A 14,985-nucleotide genomic window follows, 5' to 3' on the forward strand; every position below is an offset into this window, starting at 1 on the left:
GGTATAAACTATGTGTTTCCATAGATGCCTAGTGCTAATAGTTATTTGAAATGCTGTGGCTCGGTGGCTTTAAGAATATTTAGCAGTAAAACATTTACAAATATTTTATTCTAAAACTGAATTTACTTTTGATTATTTGTAAGCTAATATACTATTTTCAGGATAGGCTTTCTCTTTGTTTTATATTTTTTATTTTCTTCATTAGGACAAAGAAAATTATGCATTCTCTAAGCATAGCATTTTAGGATCTCTTGCATAAAATCAAGTGATAGAAATCAGTGTTAAGCGTCGTTCTTACACAGTCCTTCTCCCCTTGCTTTTCTTTGCTGTTCATCTGAAGTATGTATAACTTAAAACTTATTTCCACAGAAAAAAATTAGGTCCCGCTTAGAAGAACTTAGCAGATGTTTGGTAGTGGTGGTGGTGGGGGGGGGGTTGACAATTACTTAGAGAATTCTGAAGGTATGCAAATCTGTAAGGACTCAGATTTTAAGTAGCACTCTTTTTGTTACCATGACTGAAAGAAACATTTTTAACCTCCCTTTTAGATACATCATGTTACACAAAATGGAGGACTATATAAAAGACCGTTTAATGAAGGTTTTGAAGAGACGCCAATGCTGGTTGCTGTGCTTACTTATGTGGGGTATGGTGTCCTCACTCTCTTTGGATATCTTCGAGATTTCTTAAGGCATTGGAGAATTGAAAAGTGTCACCATGCAACAGAAAGAGAAGAACAAAAGGTAATTGTTAGTCTTTGATTCTGTAAATGGAAGCCTCTTATCTTGCGGTTTTCACTCATTTTTTTCTTTAGATATTTGGGTATACATTAAAATAAAAAATATTCTGGATGCAGTTAAATGAAAACATTCCACAAGGGAAGCTAAAAACAAGGGTAAAGCCATGGAGAAACCAAAGCATTTAACATGTTTTAATTTAATCATCACAAAAATCTATTCTTATTTTATGGACAAGAAAGCTAAAGTTCACAGGTTAAGTAACATTTCCCAAGATGCCTAATGTCAGAGCTGGTATGTGGACACAGTTCTGTGAAGAGCCAGAAGCCATGTCCTTTCTATTCACAATACCATACTGTATCCCAAGTTGTGTCTACAGTCTTCTGGAAAGATTGTGTTCTTCAGAACACATGTTGTGTTTTCACATAGGCACATTACACATACATGTCTGGTTCATAGATCACCTCTTCTCCACAAAAAAACAAGCCCTGAAGCAGAATTTGGCTGAGCTACTCTGTTTCTGTGGAAAACTATCTTGTTTTAGTAATGGTAAACAAATGATACTGATTGTCTCTGGGGAGGAGGACGGCCTTCACCTCACTTCACTTTTCTCTGCATACTCCTTTGTGCCTCTAGAGTTTTGTACAGTATACATGTATTATCTACTCTTTAAAAAAAATAGTTGTAAGTCAACTGTACTCCAATAAGATTAAAGAAAATAAAACAACCTAATTTGTCTTGGACTAAGGAACACTATGTTCCTTCCCAAACCAAAATATTTCTTTATGGGCATTTTTTTAATGCTTTAAATTTTATTATTTAAAATGATAAAAGATTTTCTTTATCCCATAATAAAGTTTTTTTTTTCGTTAAAAAAATAAATTAAATTAGAGTGAAAAATGCCTGATTTTATGAAAAACAAACTTGTTTGTTCTTGGCATGTGAAGTCTGGAGAGGGTTGTCCTCTAGCCCAGGGAATGCACTAGATTAGAGAAGGGATTCAGAAGTTAGACATTTTTTGTCTATCATACGTCTCACTTTCATGGGACATTAGAAGAGGGAGGCAGATGTGGTGGCATTAAGATCAACACTGAGAGGGGAGCCAGTAAACACTGGGAATGGATGATGGAGACATGGGAAGGGGAGAAGGCACCAAGAAACATGGGAAGGGAAAGGACCTCATCATCTACTAGGAAGCCAAAACCAATCAGCATAGGGATTGAGGATCCTGAAGCTGGGAGAACTGAGGATCCAGGCGTTCTTCTCTCATCTCAACCATTCTGCCCCCTTCGCAGCCCTGGTACCACAAGTTGGCCCTCTTTCTCATTGCCCTGAAATGCCTACAAGCTCATTTCATTAAGAAGGTATGTTTTGGATAACTAATAAGAACCTGCTGTGTATATATTAAAAAAAAAAGATATTTTTTTGCTAAAACAAGCAAAGCCCTGCATTCAGAACTTGGTCCAGTAGGCGAAACTAATTTTCATCATTGAAAAAAAATTAAATTTCTTTGATTCACTTTTTTCTACCCCTGTACATCCCAAACAGATTTCCTGGTAGGGTGCGTCCACAATATGTTGATTTTTTTACATCCCTTAGGCATGGCCTACTTACTATAGGTTACTAGCTTACTATGTACTTACTGTGTTGTACAGTATTACAATGATTTGTGTACAAACCAACATCTTCCTGCTAGACTGAGGTGATGGTGGTTGTGACTGATGGGGGCTAAAGTTTTATTCATATATTCAAACTAGAAAGTCTTTATATACAGGGACCTCTCATAGTGTCTAAACACTATAGAGACCTAATAATTGACATGTAGAGATGGGGGTGGGGGGGCGTGCTGACTGTGGTGTAGACAGCGTTCCTGCTGAGGGGATAGAAGTGTACGCAAAGGCATGAGGAATGTTTGGGAGAACCTGGAAAGTGAATGTATGAGAAATTGTGTTTTGAATGTTTGGTAGGCAATGAGGAGTCCTGGGCATTTTTGAGCAGGGGAGTGACTGGAGAGTTTGCACAGCTGGTGCTGTCTCAAAGTGTGATGAACGAATGAGTGAACCGATGGGGATGCATCTGAATTATTTTGTGAATGAGGACATTATCTTTGGAACTTTTTCATGTCTCTAGAGGGTAAATTGACTGTTTAAGTATTGGGGCTGCCTGTGTGTACTTAACTTTGTATAAAAGAATTGGAGGGGTCTTCCCTGGTGGCACAGTGGTTAAGAATCTGCCCGCCAGATGAATGGGTAAAGAAGATGTGGCATATATATACAATGGAATATTACTCAACCATAAAAAGAAACGACATTGAGTTATTTGTAGTGAAGTGGATAGACCAAGAGTCTGTCATACAGAGTGAAGTAAGTCAGAAAGAGAAAAACAAATACCGTATGCTAACACATACATATGGAATATATATTTTAAAAATGTACTGATGAACCTAGTTGCAGGGCAGGAATAAAGATGTAGACATAGAAAATGGACTTGAGGACATGGGGTGAGAGGACGAAGCTGGGGCGAAGTGAGAGTAGCATCCACATATATACACTACCGAATGTAAAATAGTTGGCTGGTGGGAAGCAGCAGCATAGCACAAGGAGATCGGCACGGTGCTTTGAGATGACCTAGAGGGGTGGGATAGGGAGGGTGGGAGGGAGGGGATGTGGGGACATGTGTATGCACGTGACTGATTCGCTTTCTTGTGCAACAGAGGCTAGCACAGTATTGTGAAACAATTATACTCCAATAAAGATCTATTTTAAAGAAAAAAAAAAAGAAGAAGAATCCGCCTGCCAATGCAGGGAACACGGGTTTGATCCCTGGTCCAGGAAGATCCCACATGCTGTGGAGCAACTAAGCCTGTGCGCCACAACTACTGAGCCTGCGCTCTAGAGCCCTCGGGCCACAACTACTGAGCCTATGTGCCACAACTACTGAAGCCCATGCGCCTAGAGCCCATGCTCTGCAACGCGCCTAGAGCCCATGCTCTGCAACGAAGAGTAGCCCTGCTCGCCGCTACTAGAGAAAAGACAGCATGCAGTAACAAAGACCCAACACAGCCAAAAATAAATTACTTAAATAAAGTAAATTAAAAAAAAAAAGAATTGGAACACGTGGATTTTCTTCTTAAGTAGTTTCTAATTTTGTTGAGGGAACATAAACACTTCAAAATTATGGGCCTTTGCAAAGCACTATGCAGGTAAATAGTACTTGAATTGTATGCAGATGTAGAACAAAAAAGTAAACTGAGTAGCATAGAGTTAATCAGGAAATAATTCTTTTTTAAAAAATTAATTAATTTTAATTTTTGGCTGTGTTGGGTCTTTGTTGCTGCGTGTGAGCTTTCTCTAGTTGCGGCGAGTGGGAGCTACTCTTTGTTGTGGTACGCGGGCTTCTCATTGCAGTGGTTTCTCTTGTTGTGGAGCACGGGCTCCAGGTTTACGGGCTTCAGTAGTCGTGACACACGGGCTCAGTAGTTGTGGCTCTTGGGCTCTAGAGCACAGGCTCAGTAGTTGTGGCGCACGGGCTTAGTTGCTCCGTGCCATGTGGGATCTTCCCGGACTAGGACTTAAACCTGTGTCCCCTGCATTGGCAGGTGGATTCTTAACCACTGTGCCAGCAGGGAAGTCCCCAGGAAATAATTCTTGAAAGAAGTAATAGGAGGAAATATGTAGGATGGAGGGGGACATTTGCCTCTAGAGTTTGTGTAGGGGAGGACTGTACTAGTTTATTCAAATTCATTTTAGTAGGATTTTCACAGAAGATAATATTAGCAGTTAAAACAACTGAATTCTGCCATTTTCTTATAAAAATTCAGCTATTAGAAGGGAAGGAAGGCTCATTTAGCGTTATGGCAGATCGTGTTTGTTTTCTGATGCTGGTTTAGATGTAGTGAGAGGGATAGGCCAGTTTTTAAGTGTTACACTGGGAAGAGGTGAGGGAAAGTGCTTGCTTAGGATCATAAAATGCAAATACAATGTTGCTACTTTCTCATTTCTCTGAGTGAGTAGTGTTCATAACCACATCCTTATTTTCTCCCTCATTCCATTACAAAAGAGAGCCTGTTTAAACTATTTATGCAAGTTCTTCATATGTTGCTCTGGGTAGAAATGAACCACATGGTCATGCTAATAAAGATGAGTTAGCATAAATGTGTTCTATTTTATATAAATTGCTAAAATTATTGGAATTCTTTACTGCTTGATCTTCTGTTATTGGTGGTGTTTTGGATAAAAATGTTTTCTCTCAGTCTGGTTTCTTTTTTGTGTGAGGTGAGGCTAGTAGTTCAGAAACATGTATGTGATAGGTACAGTAAAAGCTTGAATTAATACAAATGTTCTAGTGTCTAGATAGGAAATACCTAGAAATCTAAGGAGTAAATTGTGGTAGATAGTTACCACACACTTACTAAACTTTAACATTTGCCTCTAAGGTTCATGATCATATATTCAGAAATGGGAGGGATAGGATACTGGGAAGGGACATTATATGTCTATATCTTGATATATTTTAATTTTCAAGATACAAAAGAATTAAAATACATTAATTCAAATTCCTGGAAGGATTTATTCTTGACCTCCTTCAAAAAGTAGCTTACTAAGAATATTCTGATAATTGTCACTTTAGCAGTATCTTTGGAAACAATGAGTATAGTTGCTTGATATATTAAGCTGGGGGATTATCAATTGGTTTGTCTTTTTTAGTTCTGTGGGTTTAAAAAGAGCTCTACTTTCCATAGTTTTGTGGTAAGTGTGGAGCCCAGGACAGCAGTCAAGCAGTCACCTTCTTTTGGGGCCGCACTGTGCCACTTGCAGGATCTTAGTTCCCCGACCAGGGGTCTAATCCATGCCCCCTGCAGTGGAAGCACAGAGTCCTAACCCCCAGACTGCCAGGGAATTCCCTACTTAATTTTTTTTTTAAATAGCTTTATTGAGATATAATTTATGTACCATAAAGTTCACCTGTTTAAAATGTACAGTTGAATGATTTTTATTACTATTTACAGAAAGTGTACAGCCAACACCATAAGCTAATTTTATAACGTTTTCATTATCTGAAGAAGAAACCCCATACCCATTAACAATCACCCCTTCCTCCTGCACCTCATGCTAGGCAACCACTAATCTACTTTCTGTCTCTAGACATTTCATATAAATGGGATCATACAGTGTGTGATCTTTTGTGTCTGGCTTCTATCACTTGGAATGTTTTTGAGGTTCATCCATGTTGTGGTATATTTTGGTAATTCATTTTTTTATTGCTGAATCATATTCCATTGTATAGAGCAGTCATCTATTTCCTCTTGGGATTTCTCACTGAAAAGCTATATCCAAAATAAACCTTTTTAAAGAGTTTTATTGTACACTATTACTGTGTGTGTGAATGTGTGTGTGTGTGAACGTGTGCTTCTTTGTGTGCTTGCACATACACACATGCTGGCTGTAGGCCGACCATAGGAAAGGGGTGGGAGGGCCAATAGTCCAGTGGTCTTAACGTGCTTTGAATGCCGTAGAAAGTGATTTCAGATTGACTTAGTAGCAGCACAGAATGGGAGGCATTGTGGCTAGGGTTAGGAGCATAGACTCTGGAATTAAAAGACCTGGATCAGTTCCTGGCTCTGCTTCTGGCCAGGTCTCTAGGTGGGAAAGCCATTTTGCCTTTCTGAAAATGGGAGTAATAGCTTCTGTAAGAGAGTTCAGGGATACTTAAGAGAAAAAATATGTGAAGCCCTTGGCAACACATATCATAAGTACTCAGTAATTGGGAGCTCCTGTTTCTATTGATGTGATTATTCATCATCTTTATCCTCATCATATAAAAGTATCTGGGCACGCATCTGTGTTGGCCTGAATTGTCTTAACGAACATGGCCAATTTTTATAAAGTCAACTTCTGAAAGTGGTAGCACCCAACCTTTTTCCCCTGTGATTTTTTTTTTGAAATTAGCTTTCAGAACTCATTTATGTGCAGAGGTTAACATGGTGCCTAAATACGTAAATACCAGAATAATACTTGTGTTACTGAACCAGGTCTGTTTGCCCAAGATGCCGCAAGCCAAACACCGAGACTCGGGTTGGTTTACAGCCAAGAGCTTATTCATAAGGCAGCCAAGCGAGGAGATGGAAGAACAAGTCTCAGGTCCACCTCCCTGAAGGCAAGGAGGTTGGGGTATTTATGGGATAAGCAAGAGTGGTCTTAGGCATAGAGAAAGGTGATTAAAGGCAGAGAAAAGGTGAGGTAATCCTTGTTCTGCACAGGCACATTTGGGTTACATGCTTCTTCATATTCAAACTAGAGTCGCTTAGCTTGGTCTGAGGGTAGAGTTTTCTGGCCCTCTGATGTTAAAAGGCCATTTACTGAACATCTGTGCAGCCCCAGGTTTAGGGTCAGTGGTCCCATGCAGCCCCCAGCCAGCTTACACTGGGTGGGAGCAGACTCCACGTTCCTTTAAAACAACTGGGGCTGTGTGAAAGCTGGGAAGGCCTGCAGTTATAGAAGAGGCAAAAAGAGAGAAAGAAAAAAACTAAGGCGAACTTAATCAATGAAAGCAGTTTACGAGCAAAGGGTTTTTAACAAGCTGTTCCCTTATCTGTTGTTCTGTAAGACAAGTTCAAGACTTTCTCTTAGTTATCAACTTCTGTTAACTCTTTGGGGCACAATTTCACTTGTCAGGATCATCCTATACTTCTCCAGAAGGTTCACAGTCCCATATCTACAATCAAAACTCTAAAATATCTGAAAACCAAAAGTTTTTTTTAACACATTTGGTGGTAAAACCTGACCTGAACAGATGTGTTGCTCTTTACAGCTCTTTTTTATCCCACTTGGTATGAACAATCACAGCTTTCCTGCAGATATATTAAAGTGTTGGGTTTTGGGGTGCCGCAGATCCCACTGGTTATATATTAATAGATTACCCTGTGATCTTAAGGCCTGTATAGACAGTAGAATAGGTGCCTATTTATTTTAAACAATATATAGGATGTTTTCTACAAGACTTACTTCAAATAGGCTTAAATAATAAAGGATATTTATTGGGTGATTAAGATGACCCCAGACTACTTTGGGTAAGGTCTTTACTGATCCCTAATTAACAAATCCATGAATTTCAATTTTACCTTTCAGGCCAGTAGTAGAAGTCACTTAACTTGTGAGTACCTCAAGCCCAACAATCCAAGGTGGTCTCAGGTTTTATTTCTGCTTATCATGGATATGTGCTGGTGTATGGGGTTTGTAAAGATCTTCAGAGATGTCCATGAGGAGGGTATCCGTAAGGCTGTTTGAACTTGACTCTATCATTGCCACTCACCTACCAGTTAGGCTGTCTCTGGGCAAGCCTCCCTCTACAGTACTTGTTATATTGTGTTGTAACTTTATCTGTGTGCCTCTCCACTACATTAAGAGATCCTTCAGTGTGTAAAGGTTGTGTCTTACTCATTTTTATCCCCAGTGCCTTGCTTAAGTGCCTGGAAAGTACTGCTCAGTAAATGTTGGTTCAGTGCCTGAACAAATGAGTATTAGGTTGGCCCTGACTAAAGTCATTTCACAGTGACTAAACTGAGGAGGAAGAAGAGAGGGAGGGGGTTGTGGAGCAGGCTGGGGTGTGGGGTGTCATTGTTTGCAGAGAGAACTCTCCTGTCCTTAATGTATCCCAAGTCTAGCAATGAATCAAACATATATTGAGTGTCCAATAAAAGATTTGAAAGAATGAATGAAAAGTCCTCTAGTTTACCCCTAGTCCTAAAATATTTAAAGTGTAAAGTGTATATGTTTTTAGAAACAGACGTTCTTATTGCCTAGAACTAGAATCTCAAATCGTGGTCCCCTTCCATCCCCTTTCTTACTTCATCGCAAGGCTGCAGCGAGTTTGGTTAGCGTCCCTTCAGATCTCTACCGAACCTTCTAACTGCAGTCAAAGCTGCTACCCGGGCCACAAGTCCCTGTCTTCTACCATCTGTCTCACCTGCTTTGGGTCTCAAACATCCCTCACTGTGACAACTTCCTCACTGTGCAAGCCTGTTCCCTTCTCAGGGACTTAGTCGTTCTCTCCTTGTAAGGAGAGGCAGAGCTCCCTGATCTTGGCGGTCTCTCTGTTCAGATCAGAGCCCATCCCTGCCCTCCTAACCTCAGACAGCTCTGTCACAGGTTACCCAAAGCTCAGCTCATTCTGGTCTGCAGCCCTTTTCTCTTTGGGGTTTAGTAACCCTTCTGGTAGATAGGACCGGACTCTAAGTTTTTTCTGATATTTATATACTAAAAGCAAAAAAATACTGCGTTTTGTCGCTAATAAAAACTTGTCCATGATGAAGTATTTCTCTCAAGTATTTGAGTTAATACCTTTAACATTGATGTGCAGTTTTAGGAAGTTGTAAAGAAATGAGATCAAGAAGAGTTAGTACTGTTTACCCATTGAGAAGGACTGGAGACTGGTTTTTTGTTTTTTCCTTTGTGAAATAAATGCATGGTGAATAATAGTTAAAGGAAAGTCCTTAATTAGAATTTGGGTGTCTCTGTTCCAGTTTTAATTGATCCAGTATGTTGAAAGAAAAGACTATCAAACGGGGCATAGTATTTAAGTAATAAATTTCCAATTGTGACAGACACATTATTTATGGATATTTTCTCTTTAGGAAATGTAAATGTTAGAACCAATTGCAGGAGAGATGGTATCAGCTACCACAAACGCCTGAGTTCTTCATGACTCTGCTTAGCTTTACTTAAGGAGGTTTTTATCTACTGTGAGACTTATTTAGTAGGCACTTCTAGAGTCCAATGTCACAGAAGGTGAATTTTAAACTTTTATGTAGAGCCTTCTTTAGCAATGAAAATCTTTTACAGAATAAGGCTTAAACTTTTAATGTTTTTGACTAGCTTATTTAAAAGATGAATTTAGATTGGCACCAAGCCAGATCTGAGGGCTAGAAGCTCAGTGATTTGCTGGCTATCATAAAGCTGTAGTACAGTTTTCTTTTTGTTTGGTTTACTCTTTACCTTCAAGTAGACCTCATGTGGTCTGGTCACTGTGTTCTGAGCAGAACATTATGCATTAATTAAAGCTCCACTGTGACTTAATTTTTACAGACTTAAATTTTAGCATAACTTATTTTCAGGGAGGAAGGGAGAGCTTTAAATCCCTGATCATGAAAATTCATTTTGAGATTCTTTTTTTTTTAATTATTTTTTGGCTGCACTGGGTCTTCATTGCTGCGTGCGGTCTTTTTCTAGTTGAGGCAAGTGGGGGCTACTCTTCCTTGCGGTGCGCTGGCTTCTCATTGTGGTGGCTTCTCCTGTTGCGGAGCACGGGCTCTAGGTGTGTGGGCTTCAGTAGTTGTGGTTCATGGGCTCTAGAGCGCAGGCTCAGTAGTTGTGGCGCACGGGCTTAGTTGCTCCGCAGTATGTGGGATCTTCCCGGACCAGGGATTGAACCCGTGTCCCCTGCATTGGCAGGCGGATTCTTAACCACTGCGCCACCAGGGAAGTCCCATTTTGAGATTTTTTAAAAACGCCCATCCAAGGAAAGAAACCTCAAGTAGGTGTCTTTCTATAACCTACCTTTTAGTGTTTCTTGTTTATAATTTTTCTTTGGATTTGTTTCATTTTGATCCTTGAAAATATGCAGAGGATGAAATCTTAATTTTGGAATTATTTTTCTTGGTTGAAACTGGAATTATAGGGGTTTTTATGGCATTTCCCCTAATATATTACTGGTGGGGGCGGGGCAGAAGAGCCATGTTTTTAAGGTTTTTAGGAAAGAAAACCATTTATTGACAGAATTGTACAAACCAGGTTTATTTTTATGAGGCCTGCTTTACTAAGTTAAATTCTTTGGCTCTACTTTCGAGCTGTCAGATAGTTACTTGCAACCATTTCTTATAGCTCAGTGGTCAAAGCTAAGTGAATTTTACCTGATTGAGTTGTTTAAAAATAACATAAGGAATTGATGCCTTTCCAATGTTTTCCATATCAGTTAATTCTGTATAATTGACGTCTTAGTCTAAAGTGCTTTTGCATTACAAAAAGGGAAGTTGTAAAACTTTTCAAAGGAACTCAGTTTAATTTATAGTATTTTCACCATTTTTTGGCAGGACTTTGTGTCATTGTATCAGGATTTCGAAAACTTCTATACAAGGAACCTCTACATGAGGATTAGAGACAACTGGAATCGGCCCATCTGCAGTGTGCCTGGGGCCAGGGTGGACATCATGGAGAGACAGTCTCATGATTACAACTGGTCCTTCAAGTGAGTCTCGGTTGGGAAATTGTTTCTTGACAACAAAAAAAGAATTTCTTCACTTCAGAAGATGTTGTATTGCAATTTGAATATTCCGTCAAAATAGGAGTGGAAGCTGAGAGTACAATACAGCATGATTAGTTTCCTTTCATATTGTTCATTGTTACTGAGATTTAAAAAAAAAATAAATTTATGTATTTATTTAATTTTGGCTGCGTTGGGTCTTCGTTGTTGCACGCGGGCTTTCTCTGGTTGCGGTGAGCAGTGGCTACTCTTTGTTGCGGTGCGCAGGCTTCTCACTGTGGTGGCTTCTCTTGTTGCAGAGCATGGGCTCTAGGTGGCTTCAGTAGTTGTGGCGCGAGGGCTCAGTAGTTGTGGCTCATGGGCTCTAGAGTGCAGGCTCAGTAGTTGTGGTGCACGGGCTTAGTTGCTCCGCGTCATGTGGAATCTTCCCGGACCAGGGCTTGAACCCGTGTCCCCTGCATTGGCAGGCGGATTCTTAACCACTGTGCCACCAGGAAAGTCCTGAGATTTTTTAAATGCATTTTGCTAGTACATTTGTCACTGTGTTGGATTATAGTTGAAAACAAAATTTGACTTATTAAAAAAACTCACACAAAGAAAAAACATCCTTTCTGTTATGCCATTTACCAGAATCAGTTATCTGAATTTATTTATGGATATTTTGATTTCTCAAATGATTCAAGGAGTATTTTTACTTAAATGGATTGAATTGTTTAGAAAACTTTTTATATTCGTAAGATTTTGTTTTGTTTATATTGTACATGGTTGTATGGTCATTATTTTAAAAAAAAGACAAGTAATACAAATAAACTGAAGGTCCCCTATGACAGCTAACCACTATCCTTTTGCAAATCCACTTCGCCACAAATCCTCACTTCCCAGAGGTGACCATTGTTATCAGTTTATTGTATATTATTCCTCCATATGTTTTCTATGGCGTGTATATATATATATTGTACTACTGGGGTTGCACACAGGTAGTTTTTGATTTACAAAAATGGGATCATACTATGGAAATTATTTTATATCTTGCTTTTTTTACTTGCTAACATACCGGTAACAGCATCCTTCTTGTGTACGTTCACAGCAGGCCCACTATTTGTAGTGGCTGCTTAGTGTTCTACAGTATAGATACATATAATGTAGAGTAGATTGGGCTATGTCATCCTGTGTTAAAAACCCCCAAAACCTCAGCGTTGAGACAGAAGCAGTTTATTTCTTGTCCCTACTTCATGTCCATCTTAGATCGGTGGAGCCTCTGAACCATGTTGTCCTCACTCGGGGTCCCAGGCTGACTGAGCTTCCACCATGTGGAAAGTCACTGGTCTGTGTGCCTGGGAAAGGGACACAGTAGACAAATTGTGTAGTGACTCTTAAAGGATCCTTAAGCGTATATCCTTTTATATGTGTGTAGGAATTGCTGAGTCAAAGATATGTATATCTTTTAATAGAGAAGTACTGTCAAACTGCCCTCCAAAGAAAGGTACTGACTGATATTCTTATCTACAGCGTATGAGAGTGTCCTGGCCAACACTGGATGTAGTCAGTTTTTATTTTTATTTATTTATTTTAAAATATTTTTTAAAATGTTTTTTGGCTTTGCCTCATGGCTTGCAGGATCTTAGTTCCCTGACCAGGGATTGAACCAGGGCCACAGAAGTGAAAGCGCCGAGTTCTAACCATTGGACTGCCAGGGAATTCCCATGATATGGTCAGTTTTTAAACATCCCTATTGATAAGTAAAAACTGGTATTTTGTTTTAACTTCCGTCTTCCTAATTGGTAGTGAGTTTGAGTTGCTTTTCATCTAGACCATATTCTCTCTACTTCCTATAGATGGTGCTTCCTTTTGTATTATCAATAAGTTTATTATCACATGTATTTGATTTGCTTTTGAGTTTCATGAACTTTTATGCTATTGAAATACAGGTACACAGGGAATGTAATTAAAGATGTTATAAACATGGGTTCCTACAACTATCTTGGGTTTGCACGGAATACTGGACCATGTCAAGAGGCGGCTGCCAAAGTCCTGGAGGAATATGGAGTTGGAGTGTGCAGCACTCGGCAGGAAATTGGTAAGTGTAGGCTCTGTTTGGCCAGCTGATGTTCTTATTCTTAACTTTTTTACTCAGGAGGGAATAATACTGAGATAGAGCTAGAATACTGTATAGAGCATCCAAATACATACTTTCCCATGTAGTTTAGATCAGGTAAAAAGAATGCTTTATTTTTCTGAAGTGATGGATGATTTTAATGCTTTCAGTGTGTTTTGAGATATATTTATCTTTTCCATTGTGTTATACTTACAGAACATCTCTAGAAAAGTTCCATTAAGTATTTGTTTCATTTATAACTTTAATGTTGACTTTATTGGCTTTTGCAAATGATAGTGATTGAGAGTACTACGTACTAGTACTGAGCTCATGGGCATATGAGCATTAATCTGCTTCCATACTGGTAAATTGGGGCTAATAATAATTCCTACACTATAGAGGTGTTTCAAGAATTAAATAAGCTAATTCATGTAAAGTGCTTGTAACATGGTAAACCCTCAATAAACATTAACTCTTTTATTATTATTACAAGTCTATAAAATGTGAAAGTGAACAGATTTCTACAAAGAGATTTATTTAAGTTCAAAGGAGGATTCCTAATTTTTCCATTTTGTTCAAGAGAACTGATAACCATAAAAGTTATAAGGCAACTTTCTGGATGTTTATTACTGTGAATCACCCCAAAACTTAGTAGATTAAAACAACAATTCATTATTATTTCACATGGGTCTATCCCCAGTGATGTGGTTAAGGGAGCATTGTGCAGTGACGACATAGAGTAATCATACCTTACATCTTTTTTAAAAGGATACTTTTTAATTTTTATTTATTTATTTTTGGCTGCATTGGGTCTTCGTTGCTGTGCGCGAGCTTGCTCTAGTTGTGGTGAGCAGGGGCTACTCTTCGCTGCGGTGTGTGGGCTTCTCACTACAGTGGCTTCTCGTGGTGGAGCACAGGCTCTAGGTGCGTGGGCTTCAGTAGTTGTGGCGCATGGGCTCAGTAGTTGTGGCTCACGGGGTCTAGAGCGCAGGCTCAGTAGTTGTGGCGCACGGGCTTAGTTGCTCCGTGGCATGTGGGATGTTCCCGGGCCAGGGCTTGAACCCGTGTCCCCTGCATTGGCAGGCGGATTCTTAACCACTGCGCCACCAGGGAAGCCCACCTTATGTCTTTACGGTGCTTTATATTGTATAAATTTCTTGAACATCTTATCCCTTCTGATCTTTACAACAATGTCATGGGGTAGATAGAGCAAATATTATTATTGGTATTTAACAGATAAGAAACAGGCCCAGAGAGGATAAATGACTTGCTTAAGCTTTAAGGACACAGAGTATCCAAGTTCAGCAGTCTTCTTTCTCTGCTGCTTTTCTCTCTGCATGCAGCCATTATCATTCATCAGTGTTGTTCGGTCCTTAAGGATTTGAGCACTTGATGTAAAATTTGAGCATTTGATGTAAAATCATAATACAAAGTGAGGGAAGGTGTTTTTTAACTTGGCTTTTGCTGCATAACGGATCATTCCAAAACTTAGTGGCTTAAAACAGAAACATGTACTTATTTGCTTGTGATTCTGTAATTTGGAAAGGACTTGACATTTTATCTCGGCTCCATGTGGAGTTGGGTGGAGCATTATGACTGACGATAGAGTATCCAAGATAGTGTCACTTACATGTCTGGCGCCTCAGCTGAGTGGTGAGCCCTGCCCCTTCCTTCCATGGTCCCTCATCCTCCAGAGCCCCTCCCTGTCCACATGATCTGTCTTTACAACAGGCTAGTTAGACTATTTTACATGGCAGCTGACTTCAAATGTATAAAAGCAGATGCTGCCAGTCCCCTTAAGGCATAGACTTGGAACCAGCATGTGTGAACAGGAACGGGAGAAATTGTTGGCAACCCTTTTTATAGAAATGCCACCACAGGTGCTGCATCTGATTT

The 14,985-nt window shown here is 39.5% G+C and overlaps 1 protein-coding gene across 1 annotated transcript in view; it reads left to right on the forward strand.

Moving 5' to 3' along the window:
* The window catches only part of SPTLC2 (serine palmitoyltransferase long chain base subunit 2), a 110,808-nt gene that overhangs the window by 25,960 nt on the left and 69,863 nt on the right, over nucleotides 1–14,985 (forward strand). Inside the window, exons 2-4 of the mRNA XM_082832584.1 lie at nucleotides 549–743; nucleotides 10,825–10,979; nucleotides 12,923–13,071. Coding sequence (XP_082688710.1) covers nucleotides 549–743; nucleotides 10,825–10,979; nucleotides 12,923–13,071 — 499 coding nt within the window. The remainder of the gene's footprint in view (nucleotides 1–548; nucleotides 744–10,824; nucleotides 10,980–12,922; nucleotides 13,072–14,985) is intronic.

This window comes from Leucopleurus acutus (genome assembly GCF_964270905.1).
Source record: "Leucopleurus acutus genome assembly, chromosome: 1".
NCBI classification, from domain to species: Eukaryota; Metazoa; Chordata; class Mammalia; order Artiodactyla; family Delphinidae; genus Leucopleurus; species Leucopleurus acutus.